Consider the following 25921-nt stretch of genomic DNA (forward strand, 5'->3'; position numbering starts at 1 on the left):
TATTCCGAGTTGATTTTATCAGACCAGCTTGCTTGTTTTCGTAGCGATCTGGCAACATAGCCCGACTGTACCGAGATGGTAAACCCAACCAAGGCAAACCGGTAACACACCGACAGAGTCGATGAGTCGTCAACGGCCGCTGGCAAACTCGGTCTAAAGCGACTGGAATAAAAGACACAATTTCGACTGAGTGAGGGATATTAAGCTATAAGCCTCATATATGTGTGTTTGTCTTTAAATTATAAGAGATTGTTCACTTTAGAAAACACAGAGCGAAGGGTTCGAGGCTCCTGACAAACTCTGTTTTCGCGACGGCTGTTACAAATATTTTCTTTGGAGTCTTGTCAGCTGGTAGCATTTACGGATCTGCGACACTCGGTAGGAGACACGGGGGGAGTTCGTGACTTTTGGTTGATTGACTCGTACTGGTTGGGTGGACCTCCGACCAGAGCAGAGCCTCCGAGCGGCCCGCTTCAACACCCGCGGTAGGAGTTGGGTTGTAGGTCGATTTACGGAGGATATTCAGCGGCTTTAAACAAACACCCTCCAGCCGGCATTTGATCCCCGGAGCCGGCTAGAATCCGGACAGAGACCTCATGAATGGAAATCGGAACTACAGGTACGTCGCTCTTGAGGTTTTCAGACCGATTTAGGATTATTGTCGATTCAGTACTATTGACTCGGTGTAATTTTGTTAACGTTACGTCAACCGTCAGTACAATACACATTCATTCCTTAGCAAAAGTTATTGGTCAATTGCTACTAACTGCTTTTCGAGAATGAATAAGCATTTAGATTTAGCCATTGTCTGCTCATTTACGTTTGGGCGTAGCAACCACATTTTTGTGAAAGTTTGGTTAGGGTTTTTTTTTTTTTTGCGATCATATGCCGTGTGTGGAAGATCCTCCTGACTCACTTGCTCTGCTGACGTCACACAATTGTGCCCCAGCTGTCACGCACAGGTGCTGCGTGCGTCAGGTGCCGGGGGGAGGGGCGAGTTTCTGATTGGCCGTTGCCATAACGACTGTCATTGAATCACCAATTCACTGCTTATTATCAATCATAGATATATGATTATCAATCTGAACTATCTCACGAAGTAGGATTTTGAATCGGAAGTCGTTCTGTATTTACAAAGTAAAGTCTACTTTTTGTAGATTACTCATAATGTATAGTGCAGATATAATGTATGTAACGTTATCTGGGACGTTTGGGGTTGAAATTTTATTGGTCCGGTGGAATATATATACATGGAAATGTATCTTATTTGTTTTTTTGTATTATATTTTATGTTCTTATTGTAAAGCACTTTGTAACCTTTTTTTGAAAGGTGCTATATAAATATAATTAAATAAATAAATAAATATAAGACCCTATAGAAATTATTTTGCCCAAAAGTCACTTTAAAAAGATAAAATAACCAGGACCTTGTCTTGACTGGTATAGAGTGCAACAGTGCCCCCACCCACTTTTATTTTTTGTGTTTTTCACCCACAAGTTTTTTTTTCATAAAGGTTTCCCATAAGTATATTAAAATAGTCTTTGTTACAGAGTTATGCCACATGAACCAAGCCTATCAGCTACAAGGTTAATCACAACACTGCAAACTTTGATTTGAAATGTAGAAAATCAGACAAAAAGACAAAGGTACGTACGTGAGGGAAAGAACTACAATCCCATGAAGCACTGCGAACAGCATAATCAGTTTGAAAATAGAGATATAAAACGGCTTAGTTAAAAATGTTGATTATATGTTTAAAAACAATATATATTACATTTATTGCAAAATATGCATATACAAATATTTCAGTATTTTGAGAGCGTTGGGAGATCGACATGAATTACGTCTTTCACAGTGCTTTGTCGGAGTGGGTGGAGCTAAAGATCTATTTTGGAGTGTGTTGCTTTTTTCGACTCTCTGATTGGTGTAGTTTTCTGTACAGCATCATTGGTAATTCCACTGTTAAACATGATTATTTTTTAAAATAAGCTGAAATAATGCATGCTGACAGCAGAAGCAAATACCATGGCCTTTTTATTTTAAAGTTATTGTTCATAATCAATTTCCATATGGAAAAAAAGTGAATGGAGTTTTTACTACCGGAACCCAATGGTTGTACTCTATAGAAGGATGGGCTGGGTGGGTATTCACTGCACTGATCTATTTAAATTATTAAATCATTTACATAGATCAGTGGTGTTCACCTGCAAAGGTAACCATAGCAATGGTACTGCTTGAGCGGTTATCAAATTACTATTTATGACTTTATTATAATAAACAAATATTGTAAGAAAAGTTAGTGCTTTAAGTGCTTTGGTGCGAGGGGCACCAAATAACAATTTGGCTTGTGCAAGATGAGATCAGAAAAGTCAAGTGTCATTGTCAAGTCATTGCAAAATGTCCACACTGTGTATAAAGATTTTTAAAATTGCATAACTAAATCTAAAGGTATTTTACACAAACATGCACTGAAAATTGACTAAAATGTTTGTAAATTTGTAAACAATAAATTTCTTATTGTAGAAATAAGCTAGCAATTAAGGACATTAAAGGGATAGTTCACCCAAAAATGAAAATTAGCCCATGATTTACTCACCCTGAAGCCATCCTAGGTGTATATGACATTTTTTTTCAGACGAATACAATCGGAGTTATGTTAAAAAATGTCCTGGCTCTTCCAAGCTTTATAATGGGAGTGAATGGGTTTATGTCTTTGGAAGTCCATCAAAGCGCATCTGTTCATGATTAAAGTGCTCTACTTGTCTCCGGGGGTTAATAAAGGCCTTCTGAAGTGAAGCGATGCGTTTGTGTAAGAAAAATATCCATATTTAAAACTTTATCGACTAAAATAACTAGCTTCTGGCAGACGGCCGTTCGCAAGTCGACTTAAGCCAAACGTCTGAAAGAAGAATGTCATATACACCTAGGATGACTTCAGGGTGAGTAAATCATGGGCTAATTTTCATTTTTGGGTGAACTATCCCTTTAATCAATGCTGACGATATAACAATGGCCAAATATGACTTATTTAGACATATTTGAGAATAAGGTTAAGTTCACACTGCCAGCCTTAGGGCTCAACTCTGATCTGATTTTCTTGTATAGCTGTTCACATTAGCCGTGTTTCCAATCGCATTTTCACTGTCTCTTCCTGGGCTTGATCGAGTCTCATCAGGGCTTCCTTTTGGCCAACAGCCGGGGGTTTTGGCCCGCCGAATACCTTGGTCCAAAGCGGCCCAACTGGGGCTTGAGGAGTGATCAGAACAAAGGTGAAGTTTACTTGAGTCAGGAGACGGTCAACACCGCTACTCATTTCTCATGTTATTACATCAGGCTACCAGCTAACTTCAACATGTGGGCAATATCAGATGATGATATAACAAATGTGGCTAATATCAGATAGATTCCAGTGTGAACAGAACATGGTCCTGGACTGACCCGCATGCGCAAAATTATGATAAAAAGACGTCACGCAGCAACGCTGTCATACGGAAATAAACACAGAGGACATTAAAGCAAGCGATTACTCGTTTGTTTATAGTGTGATTTGCCACAGAAGCCAGGGAATACATGCACAGACAATATAAAAAACAAAGACGGGGATGTGAAAAAAAGAGAGCAGAGTTTTTAAACATTTATTATGATACGTGCCCTCATGTTTTGCTTGAGCTGTCACTGTAATACTTATGAGTTCTGACACATCACTGTCCTTCCACAGACTACCTTTCGCAACTGTCTTGAGAACTTTGGGTTTGTAAAATCTTTGAAGTGACTCCCATGAGTGCAGAATGATGATGAATTTGACTGTTCAGACTGAGGTCGCATTGCAAAATGTCTGACCTGTACTGGATTTATGACACATGTGGAGGTGGCCCAAATCAGAATTGAAAAGATCAGATTCCATGTGTTTCGTGCCGTTCACACTGTCATGAGAAAAACAGATCTATGAGCAGTCACATATGAGCAAAAAAAAAAAAGATTTTGGCCACATTTACCTGCAGTCTGAACGTAGCCTAACTGGCCTGGCAGATACTGTATATCAGTCACTACATTGGAATTTAAGATGACACAACTTAACATAAAGTTTTGTTTTTCAACATGTTTTAAATTTTTCAGCTTTATTCATAAAATTACTCTAAAGATTATTTCGTTTTTTTCATATGTTGTCGAATATGGTCTTATGACTTTGAGAAATTAGTATATGGCTATTTCAAAAGCTGATCTGGCATGGAGTGAGTGACGTGACTTCTCTGGTTGAGGACCAGCATTTGACACTTATGCATGTTCACGGTCTTGATTAAAGCATTCATCGGGATTAGGGGCCGTTCACGCAGAACACATTTTTTCCATTCCACTCTGCTACTTCTCCATTGTTTTTCTATGTAAACGCGCTAGACGGACTTGTTTAACCGTTGCAAGCTTTTGCAGCGTCTCACACATGACACAGCTTTCTAAAAATGCGGCAGTCTAAAATATGCATTTCTTTTTCCCCATTCCACTGCCCATGTCTTGTGTATTTGCTTTGCCTATATACATTTGGGTATCATAAGGTAAGATGCTGATTTTTGTGCTGTCATGTAGTGAAATATGCAGTGTTTTTAACATTTATTTAAATCTGAGCGTTCTCACATAACTCTGTCCTCATTCATTTACGTTCCATCTGTAAGTGTTGTTTGGGCTGTTTTATATTATGATTTTGTTTAAAATCCACCACCCTGCATTATCAAGCCCTGACCCCCAGCACCCCTCTGATAAAATATGTTCCCTTGGCTATGTCAGTCTGTCATTAATAAAAGCTTATTTGTTGTCTAGTGCAGAACTGTCTGACTGAACACAGTAACATACAACTTTAAATCCGTTTGCTTGACTAGCTTTGAATAATTAAATGATGAGAAAGGAGATGTCTCATTCTCTGAATGAGTGAAACCCCTGTAAATGTGCCAGTCACCCATTTGCCAGTAAAGTGAGCGTTACACTCCAAGCAACACAATAGGCTTTCAAACTGAGCTGAGTGTGTTACCACATCACTGTCAAACCCGCAGTTCCTCTTAGTCTGTGATGTCAAGAAACTCTTATATTAAGCACACTCTCTCAGGGATTTCAACTTAAGTGCGGAAAAGAATGTGTGTGAACAGTACAATCAAGTCTTTCATGGTCAGATTTGTGCGCAAACGTTGTAGATTAAACGTTCATGTGTGGCCTATGAGATCAATTGGTCCTGTGCCTATATATAGAAACAGCTGTTTTTCCTTTAATTGGTTGTTAGTGTAGTCATGGTTGCCATGGTGAAAAGAAGCCACATGAGTGCAACCGGCATAGCAACGGCACACTGGGAAGTGTAAGAAGCAGTTGCAGTCAAATTCCCCTTCCACACCTCTCAGTTACAGTTTTGTTCTGTTACCCCCCCTCTAAAGCATCTGTACAAAATCAGTAACCGTCTCGCCTACTGTTACATGATGTGATAACACAATGTCCCACTTAGGGTTTTCAAACGGTAGTACTTGTACCAGTTGGTACTAAAAAAAAGTAGACCGTACAAGTACCGTGTATAAACACTAGACTGCTGATAGACACTTGACTTGCCGATATACGGTTATATATTGCGATAATGAACATACTTAATTGATGAGTTATCTCATCTTTTACATCATCTTTTCATCTTCTATTAAAGACTTAATAGGCTATTTATATTTTAATCTGGACTAGAACATGCCCAAGATATTTACGGAAAATCATTATTTTTTGTTCAGTAACACTTTTCAATAAGGTTTCATTAGTTAACGTTAATTCATCAGTTTACATATATTATTAATGAAAAATACTTCTAAAACATTTTTCAATCTTAGTTAAAGGCACAGTATGTAAGTTTAGCCGCTAGAAGTCGCTTATTCAAAACGACAGATGACACCGTGAATGAATGTGGAATCATGGGTGTTGTCATCTTCACCTTCACAGCCAATGGAAAGCAATCCGACGGGACTTTTACATTTCTGCTTTTAAAATGCTAATATGCCAAAGCTGGCTGCTGCCACTCATTTTACAATTAAAGTTACGATCAAGTTGTTTAACGTTCGCCTCCTCCTTCCTTGATGTTGAATTTTGTTGTTATAGTTACATTTGATAGTATAAATTAATGTACATTATTTTATTTTTATTTTATGCCGCTGAATTACTACACTCAAAAAAATAATCTGTTGAACGAACTTAATTAAATTAAGGAAAGGTTTTCCACGAAATTGAATTATATTTTTCCAACAAAATGGAATTAGTCAAATAATTTGTTGTAATCTTGTTGTATGAATTTAAATTAATTTAGCAGGAATGATCCTGCTAGATAAAGTTTTGTCAGATTAACTACATTTAGTTTTTGTCCTGCCTTAAATCACCAACATTATAATTTCAGTTAATTTGACTCCACGGTCACTTCTAATGATAGACACTAGTAGTGTTCAATTGAATTAAAACCACTTTTTACATAGTAATATAATATTAAATATTACTTGTGCAGGTCTGCGAGTGAGGTTTACACATAGTGTATACTGAGTGCCCACAGCCTTCACATGAGGTTTAATGCGCATATAGCGTAATACTGAGCCCACAGCCTAAACACAGTCGCCACTCTTCTGCATAATGGTAACCACAAAATTCAAAAACATTACAAAAAGTCCTCTAAGTTTCTAACATAACTGAACATTAAACACTAACATTAACTAACAACATCTTTCCATTTACTGAAAAACACATAAAATAACACTTTTTCCCTAAATTGACCCTCTTAATGCAGTCCCTTGAAAAGCATGCTGGGAACTACAGATCCACTGCCCAGTTAGATGTCAACAACAATGATTCATGTAGTTTTCACACAAATGAATTATGTTGAGTGAACACAATTAAATTGAGTTGTGACAATATTAAACAATCGTGTTACTTTTGCTTATTGTAATTTATTAATTTATGTAAATTATTTTAACAAGAGGCCAAAATTCTTTTTTTGAGTGACATCTGGTTAAGACGAACGAAAAATATTCATGTTGACTCAATTAAAAAAAAATTGGTAAACCAAATTTTTTAAAAATTACATTGATTACATTTAATGAAATTAAGCTGGAATCATTTCTATGAAGGGTTGTGTCGTATATGCTCATTTTAATTAATGAAATTGAACAAAGAGCTAAAATCATTTTTTTGAGTGTACTCATACACTTATGTGACAAAGTATGTGATGGCTCTGTTTTACTTGGTCAAAACAATCATACTAAAGACTTAACTTGACTCTGTGCGTTCGCTCTGTGGCTGCTATTAGACTTGTTGCACATTGCAGTAAGCTAGATCGATATTAGAATATCATATTAATAAAAGCTGGATGACTTCTGTTGCTAAATGCCATGCAATTCATTTTAAAACATTGTATGGTGGAGCAAATGCTGTATTGCTGTTACTACAAATAAAGCTCTTTCTGATTAGGCTATGCTATGTTTGCCACTTGACAAAAATAAGAGGTGGGCAAAGCAACGTGCCATGTCTCCAAGACATTTAGCAGATGCTTTTATCCAAAGTGATATTACAATAGAGGAGCATAAGCAATTAGTCACAGAGCCAACAATATTTGTAATATACAATGCCAGGTTTATTAGAGAGCCAGATTAGGAAACAAGCTAGAGAAAAGAAGAAAAAAGAGGATTTGGTGTGATTGGTTCAGGTAAACCCTACGTTATGGGACAAAACAGATGGCAATATCCAAAATCCTTGTCCTTGTGGGGACATTTTTTGGTCCCCATGAGGAAAACAGCTTATAAATCATACTAAGTGTGATGTTTTTTGAAAATGTTAAAATGCAGAAAGTTTTCTGTGGTGGGTAGGGTTAGTGTAAGGGGATAGAATATAGTTTGTACAGTATAAAAATCATTATATCTATGGAATGTCCCCATGGCATGAAACATGAAGTGTGAGTGAGTACAGTCAAGTCACACACTAGTGGCAATCATTTTATTTATGTCTCATCATTTGATTGCAAATGCTGATTCTGCCACTCAGTGTTAATTTGTTCACTTGTTAAAAAAAAAAAAAAAGTGTTTTATTTGATAAATATCTGTAAAAGTGGATTTCTTTGGAAATCTTAGCCGACTGTGAATTTATTTGTTTTGCATGTCTATATGGTATGTATAAAAAGGTGTGGGTAATCTGTAGTGTGTTGTGTGATGATGCTGAGTGTTGTTTCCAGTGAGTAGGCGTTTAGTGGAAATTTCCTGATCAGACAGATAACACCCCCTCTTTTTAAACGTCAGTGTCAAGAAACGTATGGGTGATTGCTGTGTGTGCTATTATTAATTGGATATTAATTCATTTCCATGAAATGTCAATGATGACAGTTGAGAAATAACGCTTGTATGTCCATACAAAGGTTGTGGCTTGAATTTCTTGATCATGATGGTGTCGGCTGCATGCTTTTACACATAATTTCTTGTGGGAGCTTGTTTAGGTTTTCACTTTTAGTTCAGTGGTAATAACTGATGTTGAAAGTCTTACTAATCTAATAAGTTTTGAGAACCCGTATTGATGGAAATCCCCTGTGGTTTTCGTGACAGGAGCCGTTGGGGCTGCGCCCCTGTTCTCCGTACCTCGGAGGCCAGGCTATGGCACCATGGGGAAGCCCATCAAGCTGCTGGCCAACTGCTTCCAGGTGGACATCCCCAAGATGGATGTCTACCTGTACGAGGTGGACATCAATCCAGAAAAGTGTCCCCGGCGTGTTAACAGGTGCCAAAGACTGAGAATATATAATTTGACATTGTTTGCAACACTTATTTATTTTACAAACAGCATGTTTACAACTAAGAGACTCGTGAATTAATCAGTATGTACAGCCAAATTAAAAACTGGTTTGATTAAACTCATGATGACACTTTCTGTTATGTCTTGTAGGGAGGTGGTGGATACCATGGTTCAGCACTTCAAGGTGACAATCTTTGGGGACAGAAGACCAGTCTATGATGGCAAGAAAAGCCTCTACACCGCCCAGCCGTTACCAGTGGCCTCCGGGGGGGTAAGACACATAAATGGATACCAGGGTTGGTGGGAAGTACCTTACAGTATAAGTAATCTAAAAAATAAGCATTTTCTAATGTTTATGAAAGCTACTTGAATGTCTTAAAGGGTTAGTTCAACCAAAAATGAAAATTCTGTCATTAATTACTCACCCTCATGTCGTTTCAAACCCGTAAGACCTTCGTTCATCTTAGGAACACAAATTAAGATATTTTTGATGAAATCCGGTAGTTCAGGAGGGGCTCCATTGACAGCTATTTAATTAACGCTTTAAAGACCCATATGTCAGAACGCCAGCTCCTGCATCATCAACACGTGCATGCGTCGTGGTGCTCTCGTGAACGCGTGTCGGAGACTGATTCAGAAGAGAAGAAATGACTGAATGAAGTCGGTATTTCGGGGGGGTTTTGGCGCAAAATTTTTACGATTAACATCGATAAGTTTTATTGCTAACATTTTTATTGACAATTAATCAATCGTCAATTAACCGTTAGCATCCCTAATGCCGACTAATGCATTTTTACACATTTTATATTTAAAAAATCATATAAAATAACAACTCATACTTTTGAACATTTTTCATGACTATGCCTTGATTGTTTTATCCTGTATGACTGAATAAAACATATCAATGTAAATTTGTGTAATATCTGTAGGTGGACCTGGATGTGACCCTGCCAGGTGAAGGTGGGAAGGACAGGCTGTTCAAGGTCTCCATTAAATTCGTGTCACTGGTCAGCTGGCACATGCTGCATGAGGTCCTCACTGGGCGGAGCACATCTGATCCACTGGAGCTGGATAAGCCAATCAGCACCAATCCCATACACGCTGTAGATGTTGTTCTGCGCCATCTGCCCTCTATGAGGTAAGAGTTCCCCATGAGTACTCTTACTTGATCATAATGGGCATTTAATACAATTAGAAACAAAGATGCAATGCATACCTAGTCAAATGAGACTAGTGTTTTCGTTAAGGATTAGTGTGTAGCGGTTAGATAAGGATCATTTAGGAGTGCACATGTTTGTTCTGCAGGTAACATCTGTGTTGTTTGTCTTCTCTCGCCTCAGGTACACCCCAGTGGGACGGTCTTTTTTCTCCTCCCCCGAGGGCTATGATCACCCGCTGGGTGGGGGGAGGGAGGTGTGGTTTGGCTTCCACCAATCAGTGCGGCCAGCTATGTGGAAGATGATGTTGAACATTGATGGTAAGTCAGAGAAGATTATAAAAACACAGTTTTGCTTGCTTTATCCAGTTACATGATCTGGATGTGGTTATTAAAGATAAAAAGATAAAATAATGACTGTCTCTCAGCAATGTTAAGTGTGCAATTTCTGTGCCATTAATGGTTTTTCGAATAAAAATGTTTCTCCCTATCATTCTGTCATTGGTCCAACAAGCAGAAAGTCCCACTTTCAATAGCATTGCAGTGCATTTTGGTGGATTCAGCCTTCAAATGAATTATTTAAATAACTGTTGGTGTAACGTTGACCGTGTTTTTTTTTCCCGATAGTGTCTGCCACGGCTTTCTACAAAGCTCAACCTGTGATTCAGTTTATGTGTGAGGTTCTGGATATCCACAACATCGATGAGCAGCCTCGTCCTCTTACCGATTCCCACAGAGTCAAATTCACCAAAGAGATCAAAGGTTTGTGTGAATAGGCAACATGGTGGCAAGTTATAGAATTTTCTTTGTCGTATGTTGATTGATTTCCACTGCTAAAGCCATTTTCAGAACTCCAGTATGAATTATAGTAGCTCTAACATTAGAGTGCAACGCTAGCAATGCCAATGTTTTGACTCTGGGTCATACTGCAGGTTTGATTCCCTGGGAGTTCATGATATGTATAGCGTGAAGGCAATACCATTCAAAAGTTTAGGGTCATTACGATTTTTAATTAATACTTTTATTCAGGAAGGATGCATTACATTGATCAAAATTGACAGTAAAGACTTTTACATTGTTTAAAAAAAAATCTATTTCAAATAAATGCTGTTCTTTTTAAACTTGTTAAAAGGTTTTCAACATTGATAATAAGAAATGTTTCTTGAGCAGAATAATTTCTAGAGGATGATGTGACACTTAAGACTGGAGTAATGATGCTTAAAATCAACTCAGCCATCACAGGAATAAATTATTATTATAATTAAAAATTAAATATATTAAATATAAGTTATTGTAACAATATTACTAATACTACTGTTGTTGTTGTTGTTGTTGTTGTTGTTTTTTACATTAGATAAATGCAGACTGCAAAAAACTAAAAATAAATTAAATGTTATATATCAGTAGCTGGTTTCCACTTACATATTTTAATGCACATTTTGGGATAACATAAAAATGTTGAGTGGAAACACAAAGATGTGTAAGTGACAATTTTGTTCTCTTTGTTACATGGGAAAGAAATGCTGTTTTATTTGCAAATTGCTCCTCTGATTTTTGCATAAATTATATTTTGGAACTTGGATTAATACATGATGTTCACTGTAGTGGATTTAATAGTGAAATACTCTTAGACCTATATTAGTCTTATGCTGAGCTGTAAACTGACCAGTTGTGTCTGTATAGTGGTGTAAATTTGATCTTCTCCTCTCATCAGGTCTAAAGGTGGAGGTCACCCACTGTGGCACCATGCGGAGGAAGTACAGGGTGTGTAATGTTACTCGACGGCCGGCCAGCCACCAGACGTAAGAGTATATGCATTGTTCATCTGTCTTATGATAATGTGAGGTTGTGTCTCAGTAAGCAGACAGGTCAATAAAACTGTCCTGTTTGTTATGTTAAGAAGCGAACACTTAAGAAACTCTCTCAGAATCCTTTCAGTTTTGTTTAAAGATATTCTTTCCAGTGCCCCATTCATTTTTTTGTTTTACTTTGTCAGGTTTCCTCTACAGCTGGAAAATGGACAGACCGTAGAGAGAACAGTTGCACAATATTTCAGGGAAAAGTACAACTTGCAGCTCAAGTACCCTCATTTGCCCTGCCTGCAAGTGGGGCAGGAGCAGAAACACACGTACCTGCCTTTGGAGGTGAGAGTCAAGAGATCAGATAACTTACTGTATGTTAGCAGGAACCTGGCTACCATTTCCTTCCACACATTCAGGTGGCAGCCGCCATCTCTTCCCTGATTTGTGGATTTTTGAACATCATTTCTGTACACTTAACGGCCCTTTTAGAAGATTTTTGATGTCTTGATCCTTTTTAATGGTGCCCATATTGGCCATCCTCTTCACCACTCAGGTGTGCAACATTGTGGCAGGCCAGCGCTGCATTAAGAAATTAACCGACAACCAAACCTCCACCATGATCAAAGCCACGGCCCGCTCGGCACCGGACAGACAAGAGGAGATCAGCAGACTGGTGAGTTCAACATGTCGCTATCTAACGCTGCACTAACACAATAAAGAAAAGAGACTGCGCAACATCTCTGCTAGTCTCAATGATCGAAGATCCTCAGTGGCGGCAAACCAACACTGTCACAAGGCCCAATTCTCATGTATAAATCTCTTGCTCAAACCATAGGTGCGCAGTGCCAACTACAACTCGGACCCCTTCGTGCAGGAGTTCCAGTTCCGTGTGCGGGACGAGATGGAGGAGGTGACGGGTCGCGTCCTGCCCGCCCCCATGCTGCAGTACGGCGGCAGGGTGAGCTCTGAACACTTTATGGTACCCGTCCCCTTTCACTCATGCGCCGTATGTTTGTTTGTGTTTGAGTAGAAGGCTAGAAATTTGGTATGGTTTGTGTCTAGATTTAACATTTAACATTATAATTAATGTGTATGCTAATTTTTAAGGAGAGTTAAACCCCTTTCACACCAGTAACGATAACTATAATGATAACTATATTAGCATCCACTCCAGTGGATGATATCGTTCTCTTTACTTTAAGCACGTACTGCAGATACATTGTGTTCTGCTTGAGATGCTCAAGCTCTTTAAAGCAGAATGGATTCTGATTGGCTGTCAATGTTTTTATCGTTCAAATTGATTCCAACGATATTGTTATAGTTGTGTAGACTCTGCTATTCCTTTATATTTAGAACGATTTTTAGAACTACATCTTTATCGTTATCGTCTTTGGTGTGAACGAGCCTTTAGTTGCTCTGTCTGTTGCTTTAAATGGAATGAGGTTTGTTGCTCATGTTCAATTGCTTGCTTGTTCTGTTTCCACATTTTTCTTTTGCATTTGGAAAATACAATTTATTTTCTCATTTTCTTATGTGTGATTTATTGTGTGATTTAGTGTAAATATTGTGAATATGTGTAGCTATTTATAGGAATGTTAATATAGCATTTAATGTATGATTTTATGTAGCTTATCCTCATGTCGTTGCAAACTTTCTGTTGTGGAATACAAAATAACAAATTCAAAGCAGAATTTCTAAGCTGCTTTTTTCATGCAGTGGAAGTGAATGGTGATTATTGCTGTCAAGCAAGACTTAGAATATTGTTGTATAGACTTTTTATGGTGTTATTTTGGCCTTTTTTGTGTTTGACATGCCTTTTAAAAATCCCTTTGTGTTCCATAGAAGTGAATTCAAGATTTTGAGTTAACGATCATTACTTCTTTGAGCTTGAACTATATAACTTGTATGATACTAAAAAATATTTTTCAATGTTCAATATTTTTCAGTCTAAACCAACAATTAGCATTTGCTTTAAAGGGATAGTTCATCATTTGCTCACCCTCAAGTTGTTCCAAACCTGTATGAAATTCTTTCTTCTGCTAAAAGACAAGAAGATATTTTGAAGAATATGAGTAACCTAACAGTTGATGAGCCCCATTGAAGAAATTCATACAGGTTTGGAACAACTTGAGGTGAACTATCACTTTAAGATCCCAAAGTGAGAACTTTTTTTGCCAGCTTTTATATCATTATATACTCTAAAGTTCACCCTAACATTTAGATCCTATAGCGTCTGAGTTTGTACACTATTTGATATCAGAAAATTAAGACAACCTTTGTATACATGTGTTACAGAATCGTACAGTAGCCACCCCAAGCCATGGCGTGTGGGACATGAGAGGCAAGCAGTTTCACACTGGTGTGGAGATCAAGATGTGGGCCATTGCTTGCTTTGCCACTCAGAGACAATGCAGAGAGGAAGTTCTCAAGTAAAGCTTTCTCCATCTTTTGGTCATTAACAAAGCACTACTTGTTACTGGAATTAAAACTGAAATTAAATTTTTTTTTTTTTTTGCAGGGGCTTTACAGACCAGCTGCGGAAGATCTCTAAGGATGCAGGGATGCCCATACAAGGCCAGCCATGTTTCTGCAAATACGCTCAGGGAGCAGATAATGTGGAGCCCATGTTCCGTCACCTGAAAAACACCTACGCTGGCCTACAACTCATCATCGTCATACTGCCTGGGAAAACTCCTGTCTACGGTAACTATATATGGACAGATGCAGGCACTTTTTAATGTGCTTTTTATTTGGTCGTCAACTTCCTAAAGACCTCGTGATTAGATTAGATTAGTGGCATGAATCTTTCTTTGAATTACTTTCTTTGAAACATTTTATTGTGAATCAATATGAAACCTCTGGGGTGGTATGTAAAAACAAATATTGCATCACAATAAGTGTAATTGTGATTGTCAAAACATTTGGTAACTAAATAGAATTTTATGAAGTTTAGTGACAACATGTTTACAGATACAGTTAGGATACAGTTTTTATTATTGCTTGACAAAAATTTCAAGATTACAATTCCATTCTTGTGATTTGATTCCGATTTTGATTCAATATTGACTATTTTGGATACATGTTTATTTTAAATTTTATTTTAAAAAATAATCTCACCTAATGCTGTAAACATAGAGGGCCCAATCTGCTGGTATTATTAAAGGTTAAAAATAATTTTACATTAAATATAATGCAGTTTTTGTTATAATAACAATTATTTAATGACATAAGTAAAAATATAATAAATATGTAATATAGTGCTCAGCAAAATCTCCTCTCTAGCTATTTTTTCTATTTAATTAACATGCTATGGTCGTTAAATGGCTTTCCTGAGGTAAATGTAAAGTTATGTGACATAATTGTTCTCCTGCTGTTATATTGACCTCTTTCCGTGGTTGAAAAACACTAATTGGTCGATATTATGTATACTTCCGGTAAGTTGTACTGCATCTTTAAATAAAAAAGTAACAGGTGATCGGTTCACGTGCACTTGAACTGAGGCGCTCAGCGATCTGTCACGTCACATTTACAAGCGCCAAAGGTATTTTTGTCTGAATTTCGTATTAAAATTGACGGAATCTAAGAGCTGAGAATTAGTTTAATATTAAAAGTACCTCTTTGCTCCACAATTTTTCTGTGCGTGAGAAAATGGATGTGTGGCGTGAGAGCGTGTGAAAAGTGTCAATTGCGTGAGTCTCACGCTCAATGCGTGAGAGTTGGCAGCCCTGTGATTTGGTGCTCAAGAAACATTTCTTATTATTATTAATTTTGAAAACAGTTGTGCTGCTTAATATTTTTCTTGAAAACATGATACATTATTTAATGAATAGAAAGTTAAAAATAACAACATTTATTTGAATTGGAAATTATTATTTTTTAACATCATTATCAGTTTTGATCAATTTAATGCATCTTTGCGGAATGAAAGTATCTAATAATAAAAGTATTTAATAATAATAACTTTTAATAAATTTATTATAACATAATTTTAAAATATGTAATAATATATTGTAATGAAATATTATTCAGTATTATACAGGATGATACACAAAAAATGTGTTGTTTGTATAATTGACACCCAGATGTGTGCAACAGTTCAACATATTGTAGTCTGTACCTGTGTCAAATCAAATAATTCGTACAACACCCTGAACACAGGTGTGCAATTGCCACAGCATAGCAGTATGGATAACAAGTATATGGTGTATATACACATGTACAGTTAACAATATATACAAATTACAATATACACAGTATACATATTAAGGGACTCATATACACATAGTAAACAATATACAGTTTGACCTCCAACGCGAAAAACTGCCAAACTGGTTTGGAACTTGTAACACGTCAGTCATACTCGGCGCCATCTTGTTTTTGTTTCGTTTTTGTCAAATTAAATTATTTAAATTTGGTGTTTATTTTCCCATGATATATTCTTTGAGTTGCTGTTGCACTGAAGTATGTGCTCTCGTTCTCCAGCGGAAGTGAAACGTGTTGGAGACACTCTTCTGGGAATGGCAACTCAGTGCGTTCAGGTGAAGAATGTGGTGAAGACCTCCCCTCAGACCCTCTCCAACCTGTGTCTCAAGATCAATGTCAAACTTGGCGGCATCAACAACATATTGGTACCCCATCAGCGGTAAGAGAAATCGAAAGTGAATTAAATCGGTTCCATTTCACTGAAAACTTAATTCTCTGGTTAGGACACACTTTCCTTAAATGTACTAAACACCTTGTTTGTGTGCATTTATATTGTTTGTTTTTTAGCCCATCTGTTTTCCACCAGCCCGTCATTTTTCTGGGAGCTGATGTCACTCATCCGCCCGCAGGAGATGGAAAGAAACCCTCCATTGCAGCTGTGAGAAAGACAGACCACATATACACACCTTTCATATCAGATACTTTACAATTTCATCACATGAATGTAGTGTTACATTATATGACCACGCTCTTATTCTTGCAAATGCTTTTAAACCATTCAAGCGCGATAAGACACAAAAGAGAACGCAGTGCATTACTGCCGTGCGCCACATCTGAATCTCCTGTCTGTGTGACACACACGACTCGAGCGCACAGAAAGCCGCATCAGACAGCGCTTGAACAGCCAAAAACACACAACATTATGCAAAAAGGCCCGTTTTGTTGAGTATCCTAACAAGCAGTCTTAAATGAGTTAAATGAAGTCTTAAATTAATGTAAAGAGATGCGTGTCAGATCCTCGTGATGTGCGTCAGGTCTTAAAGTGACAGCAAAATATTAAGGATTTAAGGATAATTAAGAATAATCAAAGAACAAAAAAGCTTTAATAAAGATTAATCTATGTTTAATTTATAATTTATGCAGTGAAGAATGTGTGTTTGATAACTTTATCCAATTTCTTTAGACCTACCTGAAAATCTTAAAACACTGTTTACAAGATTGTCAAAAACAATAACTTTTTGTGCATTTTGTCAGGGCAAGTGTACATCTGAAGCTAGTCTGGGCCTAAATTATAAAATGGCTAAAATTAAGGGGGAAAAAAATCTATTTCATAGAGACATCAGTAGAAGTATTGGTATCGGTGATGCCTTCTTTCATAAAAAGATGGCATTAAACAAATATTTTAAATATAGGCTGCTGCCTTTATGTTGTTTCTTTCTACATTAATTTGGAGTTTAAATGTGAAATTATTACAATATAAAAATATATTAACAACTTGAATGTTGGGTGCGATTACTCGTGATTAATTACAGAAAAATATGCGATTCATTTGTTTTTCATCGTTTGACAGCACTACATCATACACATTTGTGAAAAAACTAATTTGCAATTAGTGAATTAGTGGACCTGAAAATTGTCGAACAGATGTGGATATTTAAAAGTCGGTAGAGTGAAATGGCTTGAAATTACTTGATTTTGTCCATTGGAAGTTTGATTGGATCATTGTGGTTTGCTATTGCTGTGATCTCATGTGAATGACAGGTTGTCCTGTCATTAGAGAAGAGAAGAGAGATCACTGCAAAAGGGAGGGACATTATTTTGATTAAAGAGGGCACATAAATAAATAAATAAATGATGTGCATGGAAAAAATCATTTATAATAAACACTGCAATAAAAATACGAGTTGGCATTTTTAATTTCATGGTGACTAAAGAAATACTGCTATTTTTCTCCCTCTCCTCACTTCAAATTTGTTGCTGAACAGGTGGTGGGTAGCATGGATGCTCACCCCAGCAGGTACTGTGCTACAGTCCGTGTCCAGAGGCCCAGACAGGAAGTGATTCAAGACCTGGCGTCCATGGTGCGAGAGCTGCTCATCCAGTTCTACAAGTCCACCCACTACAAACCCACCAGAATCATCTTCTACAGGGATGGTGTGTCTGAGGGACAGTTCAGACAGGTGAGGCTCTCCAGTTACACTGTTTCTGTCTTATGAACAGTATTCATTTTCATTTCTTCAGGTCTTAAAGGAGTAGTTCACTTTAAAATGAAAATTAGCCCATGATTTACTCACCCTCAAGCCATCCTAGGTGTATATGACTTTCTTCTTTCAGACGAATACAATCGGAGTTATATAAAAAAATATCCTGGCTCTTCCAAGCTTGATAATGGCAGTGAATTGCAGCCAACAGTTCAAGCTCAAAAAAGTGCGTTCATCCATCATAAACGAACTCCACACGGCTCTGGGGGGTTAATAAAGGCCTTCTGAAGCGAAGCGATGAGTTTTTGTATGAAAAATATCCATATTTAAAACTTTATAAAGTAAAATAACTAGCTTCCGGCAAACGAACATTCGGATTGACGCACTGACGTCACAAGTTGCGTAAGTTGAGCTTTAGGCGTAAGTAGACTGCGTATGGCCGTTTGGCCGGAAGCTAGAATTTTACTTTGTAACATGTTAAATATGAATATTTTTCTTACACAAACTCATCGCTTCGCTTCAGAAGGCCTGGAAAACCCCCAGAGCAGTGTGGAGTTCGTTTATGATGGATGAATGCACTTTTTTGAGCTTGAACTGTTGGTTGCAATTCACTGCCATTATCAAGCTTTGAAGAGCCAGGATACTTTTTTATATAACTCCGATTGTATTCGTCTGAAAGAAGAAAGTCATATATACCTATGGTGAGTAAATCATGGGCTAATTTTCATTTTAAAGTGAACTTCTCCTTTAAGCCTGGGACACACCAAGCCGACTTTAAAGAACTAGCGGCGATGAAATCCCACGGTGTTGTCGCCTCTCGTTGGCTGCGTCAGGACCAAAAAGATGAACACACAGCACAGACTACAGCCGACTGCAAACTAGCATGTGCATTCTGCACTTGCGTGTAAGGAATTAACAGTCTATATCAGCAGGTATCAATAGTCTATATTAGTCACTCAAAAAGAGGAACCGAAACAAGGATATACGAAAAAAAGCAGCACCTGCTAGTCGCTTTTTGGAATGCTCGGGTAGGATAACATAACATTACTGTGCCGTCTTGGCTTCCTTGCTCTCTTTCATCACTTTCGCTTTAATTCTCGAGCACTGACTCGTTCGCTAAACTGAACATCCAATCAGAGTTCACACTCACCGACAGCCCCAATGCCGATTCAACATGCTGAATCGGGCAAACTGCCGCCCACGTGTGGAACACACTGCAAAAACTAACCCCGACAGACACTCGCTTGGTGTGTCCCGGCCTTAAAAAAGATCTTAAAGTTTTACATTTGATTTTTAAAAATGTGCAGCAACCCTGCTGTATCTTATGTCTTTCCTTCTAGGTGCTGTACTATGAGTTGCTGGCCATACGTGAAGCTTGTATCAGCCTTGAGAAGGAATATCAACCGGGAATCACCTACATCGTCGTACAGAAACGTCACCACACTCGTCTCTTCTGCGCTGACCGTACTGAGAGGGTGAATTTGAGAGAGTTCTCTTGAAAACTTTGTCACTTTTTCTCACTTTTGCAACTCGCACACTCACTTTTTCGTAATTTTCGTTTATTTCTTTTTAAAGGTGGGCCGCAGTGGTAACATTCCAGCAGGTACCACAGTGGACACTGATATCACCCATCCTTATGAATTTGACTTTTATCTGTGCAGTCATGCTGGAATACAGGTATGAACACACAGCCATGTGGACAACAGTATTAGTGCATTTTTAGGCCTTTTTTATGGCATTATTGCCTGATATATTGAGTGATTAATTGCATTCACAATTACAGAAATTGGAAGACTTGAGTCTATTGCATCTCATCAAAATTATTATTTAACCCCATTTACCCAGGGTACAAGCCGACCTTCACACTACCACGTGCTATGGGACGACAACTGCTTTACAGCCGACGAGTTCCAGCTCTTGACCTACCAGCTGTGCCACACATACGTGCGCTGTACCCGCTCCGTCTCCATCCCTGCACCAGCCTACTATGCCCACCTGGTGGCCTTTAGAGCCCGTTACCATTTAGTGGATAAAGAGCATGACAGGTGAGGGATTTACTGGACTAGTTGATGATCTCTAGCTACATAGAAGTAGAAATTCTATTTGTTTAAATGAAAGGCTTTTAGAAGCTGTCAATCACCTTGATTTGAATAGGCTTTGCATATTCTTGGTTGCCATAGGCGCTCTTTTGTTAAAATGAGCCAGAATATCCATCATTTCAATGATTCAAAGTCTTGGTTTGAATTCAGGAAGTTGAGTTATTCAAGCTAACCACCTAAAAGACAGTCAGAGTCATACAGTCACAGGTTTTTATGCAGCAATACCATATAAAAGTCTTCTATTTGGACACCAGAACATTGGAACATTTTCACAACTCTTGAGAGCTAAAATCAAGAGGTTTTTCCTTTTTCTGCAGGGAAAGTTTCATCTCCTTGGTATGTCAGGGAAAATGTATGATTTCAAAGTGTAAATTTAGGCGTCAGCTTATTGCTTTCTCCTCTTTCACAGCGCGGAAGGCAGCCATGTGTCGGGCCAGAGTAATGGCCGAGATCCTCAGGCCCTGGCCAAAGCTGTGCAGATCCATCACGACACTCTGAGGACCATGTACTTTGCTTAGCCCCGCCTCCACAGACCTGTCAATCACCAGTCATCACGCACTTAGCGGAGGAAGGCTTCTCCCAATCACAGGCTGCTAAAGAGAACCAAATGTAACAGAACTTACAGGAGGAATGCAATAGAAAAACAGCCAATCTTTCCAATTGCCTTCGCTTACTGATTGTTTTTAATATGTAGATTGCAGCTATACCATTATTTATTAGATTTGTAGATCTGTTTAACTTTTAATTTTGCCAGCTTAGGTCACAAAACCAAGCTTAAAGGTTTGCTCGATCAAATCGTGCTAGATCAGCGAATGAGGCAGTGTTATTTCTTTAGGACAGGAGTGATTTGCCCTGCTCATGCCGATTTCTCCTACAGAGTTTAGTTTCACAACTAATCAAACACACATGAAGCTGGACATCAATGTCTTCAGGTTCAGATGAAAAAGAGTGTTCGAACAGAGTTGAAACTAATCTTTGGAACACCTTTGGTTTAGGATTAGTATTCTATTAGGTTTGGTGAAGGATTTTGGAGGAATGCCACTAGAGGGCAGTGTAAGGTTTTGCTAATAGTTTGCAATGACATTGGTCCTGTTGGTCCTGTTGGTCCTGCACTGTTCCTCTGGACATTTATTGCGCTAATCTGTGACCAATCTTGATACTTCACCAGTAACTCTTACTAGTAAATCTACTCTATAATCTGCAAAAAAAGACAACTGAAATGTCATTCCATTTTGTTCCAACCAGTCGGAGATCCATATTTGTCCCTTTACATCTCATTTACCATGTGTCCATGTCTTGTTCCGCTTTTTGAACATTGGAGACACCACTTTTCTTCCAATTCCACAGTCTTTCAAATGATTCTTTATACCTCTGTGATACATTAACTTTGTGGTCCATGCACTGCCTGGAACATTTTGCTCCTTGCGGTTCCTGTCGTCTTTCCTCTCGGCTCGTTCATTAAGCAGAGGTGACAGATTAGCTAAGGGCTGCAGAATCACCAAAAGAGGAACTTTGAACTTTGAAACTCAAGGGTCGGTAAAAAAGTTTCCACGTAGTTAACCATATGTTTTTGTATGTGCGTTGAACGCTTTGTGCCTCGTTCGGTTTGTGTGCGCTTACAACGCAAGTGTTCGAATCAGTCCGAGCGTGACTGTAACACACTCGACGGATGTGTGTGCACATATAATTCCACCCAAGGCAATTCAGAGGCCTGTTATACAATATTATTCACTTTACAGCTGTTGGACATTTCATTCTCATTTGTTCTTTGAGCTTATTTATAATGTTGCTTTTAACTTACATTGTCAATAGTGCATCTGTAAATTATCTATTTAATTTATCAGTTTCTTAATTTAGCATTTTAGCCCTGTGAACTTTGACAAAAACTGTCCCATAAGCCTTTTAGTGCAATAAGCCAATTATTGACAGCTCTGTCGTAGACTTTCATATACAATGCAAACAGTACCTTAGGAGTGAATGCTTTCATTTTAAAAATGTTTTTTTTGTATGTGGCATTGTGTAAGTGAACTCGAACTCCATGGATTTGGCAGGTTTTATTGAAATGAATGATGTGTTTTATGGCTGGAATGCTGGGTTGAGTTTGCAGCGGCTCTCATGGATATGTTGAATGGAAAAGGCTCAGTTTGCTATTAAGATCTTGGACAGACCTTTCATGTTAAAAGTCAAATGAGACAAAGTGCCTGTTTTATAGGAAATATCCCTAAAATGCAATTCTATTGGGGTACGTTTTAATGAAATATATATTTAAAGTAAGTGGCATGTACATACGGTTGGACAGATATTTAGCTATTGAAACTGTTGTTATTAAGGTCATTTTGTTGTTAAGGGCAATTTGAATAGTTGAACTGACTAAAAGTCCCGGATTATTTTCTTCCTTTCAAATATTTGAACTTTCAAACTGTCTTTTGAATTTTCAAATTGTCTTTTGAGCGTTCAAACTTTCAAAAGCTCTTTTTGAATTTTCAAACATTTGTTTGAACTTTCAAAAGCTCTTTGAACTTTCTTTTGAACTTTTGAATTTTCAAACATACTTTTAAAACTTTCGTTTCAACTTTAAAACTCTCTTTACTTGGATCTTTTTTCTTCAAAGTCCCTGTGTATTCAACTTGCATTCCACACAGACCAAACCAATGTGCCTCCGAAAACAGGGGTGGCAGGGAGTATTGAGTAAAGGCATTTGGATTGTAGCGGGGTAGGTGGAGGGTTATATTTGTTAACTCTGTGGCCTCTGGCACACTTTCACATCGCCCTTAATGTGAATGGCACTGTAGTCTTTTTGCCCTATAGCCACAAATACGTCTTGACCAGTGTAGCTGCTATTTTACATAACAAATGACATCTGCTTTTATATGTGGAGAAAGAGCAAGATTCTGAGAAATGACTGACAAATATATTGCTGCACTTAAAAAGCTCTACAGTCTCAGATTTGGCGAAACGCCTGAGGTGCTAAGAGGTTGTGGTGCTGTAATTCGGGGGATGTTAACCACACTAATCTCTATCTAATCTCTATCTGCTCCACATTTTCATTGTCATGGAGTGTTTCACCAGGACTTTAGAGCCTTGATTGGTATTTTTTCAGAGTGTGATATTCGGTAAGCTCACTCATTTTTCTAATCAAAAATACTCCATTTTGGCAAATTACCAGACCCACACGTTGTTCTTACAAAATGTCTGTTTTAGAGAGTTAACTGGAATTTAGGTCTGTACGAAGAAAAAAAAACTTGCTCTTATGTCAATTTGCTTCGGTGCTCTTTTTCTTTTGTTTCAGTGTGCTGAGAACTGTTACTTCTCTGCCGCTACCAGCATTTGAACTTACTTGAAAAAGGGGAGTGATCAGTAGAACCTGCACCCATATGCATGTTTGGCTTTAGATGGCAGCTTATACAGCCTTTTGAAGTTGCCACGGAATAAATAGCAAAAAACAAACAAAAAGTAGGTGGGGCATTGCATAGGGGTGGTGCTATTCTAGTTAGTGGGTGTGGCTTAAACGGCCCCTCCCACTACAACTGTGACACGACACTCTCCACCCCTTGGCTTAAAGCTGGACTGCGGATACCTTGAAGCATTTTTAATTCAGAGAAGTGTATTTGTATATTTTTAAATAACATAACTGCATAATGCACATCAATTATTTTTGCTAACAAAGTCTATGAAATATTTAGCAAAAGATGAAAATAGTGATGTTAATCATGATAGTGACTAATATAAAAAAATGGCTAATATGCAATAGACTATTAGGTTTCGTCTCGTATTTTTTCGAAAGTCGTTTGTGAGTGTCTCTGCATCGTCCTACGGTATTTATGACAAATTATGTTGTTCGCAAAGGGATGAACCTTCAGTCCTCTTTTTATTCTTATGCTTCATTACTTTTATTGACTTAAACATGAAGGTACCGCCTCAAATATTTCTATTTAGTTGATTTAAAAACATGGCAATTCACACACAAGCACATTTGAAAATGCCTGTATGCTACTGGTCCTCTTGAACTCGTCATATTATTGGTGTCTGAATAGATGAGTGATAAACTGTTTTCTTCAAGCCTAGAGTATTTGCTTCTTGACTTTATTTTCCTGGCTTTGTCGAGGTGAAGATTCATCCTTTGGGCAGATGAGTTAGTGGAATGTGCCTTTTCTGATGGTGCTGTTTTCAGACAGAAAAAAAAAATCCCTTTTTAAGGGCCCAACAAGCCTATATTGAAGTTATATTGATATGATATACTGTATAATGTGTGTTTAAGAGTGTTAAAACTGTATGTGTGGGTGTGATTGTGCCTCTTTATTCGCCAAGAACACATTAAATCACAGAGCTTGCCAGTTACAGGGTCTCTGGACCAAAATTTCTACACTTTTTATAAAGATTTGGCACTGCAAAACTAATAGATCAAGCACTGACCATGCAAGCTATACTGTATGAAGCCTGGAAACCTATCCCAAGTGATGTTTTCCCTTTATTTTTGTCTCCAATCCATTTTTAACAACCAGTGTCAAATCTGTGTTCTCTATACATGATGAAATAGCAATAACGTAATTGGTAATTTCACTAATATTTGGCCTGAATTCCAATTTTAGACACCTTTTCATAAATGAACTTCATGAATACAACTGTTACATTTACTAACATGTTTAAGCAGGTTGATTTGGTGATTATAAAATGATATTTATATCTGTGATTAAATACAGCACATTAAAGATGAGCAGGAGTATCAGCGTCCAGATTTATCATGCTATGCAAGCTTCTTTAAGATGAAAAGAATCTTGCATTGTATGATAAATAAATACTATTTACTATTTATCCCTCTCCATTGTGATTCAACACACATTCAACACTCTGATGTAATGGTTTAGTTATAGTGTGATGAAATATTAATAATTGATAACAGAACTGTCCAGTTTTAAAATATATATTTGTCTCTTTTTATTTTATCTCAACCCTTCAAATTGTGGTCTTTCCTTGGGTCTTTTTATTTGGTTGTTCTATTTAATTGTCAATATTTCAATTAAAATGTACGTATGCAAACTTTGATGGACATGTCTTTTGAATGGTTTGTCTTGGACAAAAAAATATACATATGAATAAATATTGAATGTACATGCATTTCTGTTTACTGTGCAAGGAAGGAGTGTGTATCTCAGTGTTGTTATTAACTTAAAAATTATTTTCTAACTGAAATAAGGCTGAGAGCAAATAAAATATAAATATTAGATGAAAAACGTAAACTTAAATTTTTTTAATTAAAATTAGAAATCTAACTGAAATAAGTTGAAGTACTAAAATTACTAAATCTGAATAGAAATAAATCTAAATATTCATATATATATATATATATATATATATTTTAAAACTATTCTAACTAAAAAATTCTAAAACGTTTTAAATATTTATTTGAAAACTAAAAAAATAAACTTAAAAGCTCATTTAAATTTCATTTAAATAATACTAAAGCAACAACAGCTGAAGTGTGATTGTTTTCTGTGTAATTTCCTTTCATAGATGTAAATAAAACTGTTAGATAATCGAACAGATTAAGATGAGTGAAGCAAGAATGGCTAACGTAGTATTAGATGCATAGAAAAATGTTGATAAATTCTTTATTAATCCCACAAAAGAAAGTAAAATGCCCAGAGAAATACATTTAAATGACAAGATAAAACCAACTGATTTAAAAT

General features: G+C 37.3%; 1 protein-coding gene across 3 annotated transcripts; it reads left to right on the plus strand.

The window, feature by feature from the left end:
* Positions 1 to 98: 98 nt before the first annotated feature.
* On the plus strand, positions 99 to 25349 carry ago3b (argonaute RISC catalytic component 3b). 3 transcript variants are annotated; one of them, XM_084131231.1, is made up of 19 exons: positions 99 to 619; positions 8587 to 8758; positions 8924 to 9044; positions 9703 to 9911; positions 10114 to 10250; positions 10557 to 10691; positions 11644 to 11731; positions 11926 to 12073; positions 12285 to 12404; positions 12567 to 12710; positions 14027 to 14160; positions 14250 to 14434; positions 16214 to 16373; positions 16502 to 16592; positions 17920 to 18114; positions 19476 to 19610; positions 19711 to 19812; positions 19981 to 20180; positions 20644 to 25349. In XM_084131231.1, exons 1-19 carry the CDS (start codon positions 601 to 603, stop codon positions 20750 to 20752), a joined length of 2604 nt encoding a protein of 867 aa, XP_083987357.1. In that variant the 5' UTR covers positions 99 to 600; the 3' UTR covers positions 20753 to 25349. The 3 variants fall into 3 exon arrangements, with proteins under 3 accessions (XP_083987357.1, XP_083987358.1, XP_083987359.1); XM_084131232.1 differs by having other exon boundaries at positions 12567 to 12689; XM_084131233.1 differs by lacking the exon at positions 99 to 619 and adding an exon at positions 3183 to 3270.
* The last annotated feature ends 572 nt before the right edge of the window (positions 25350 to 25921 follow it).

The sequence above is a fragment of the Abramis brama genome, assembly GCF_963993115.1.
Source record: "Abramis brama genome assembly, chromosome: 12".
Taxonomy (NCBI): Eukaryota; Metazoa; Chordata; class Actinopteri; order Cypriniformes; family Leuciscidae; genus Abramis; species Abramis brama.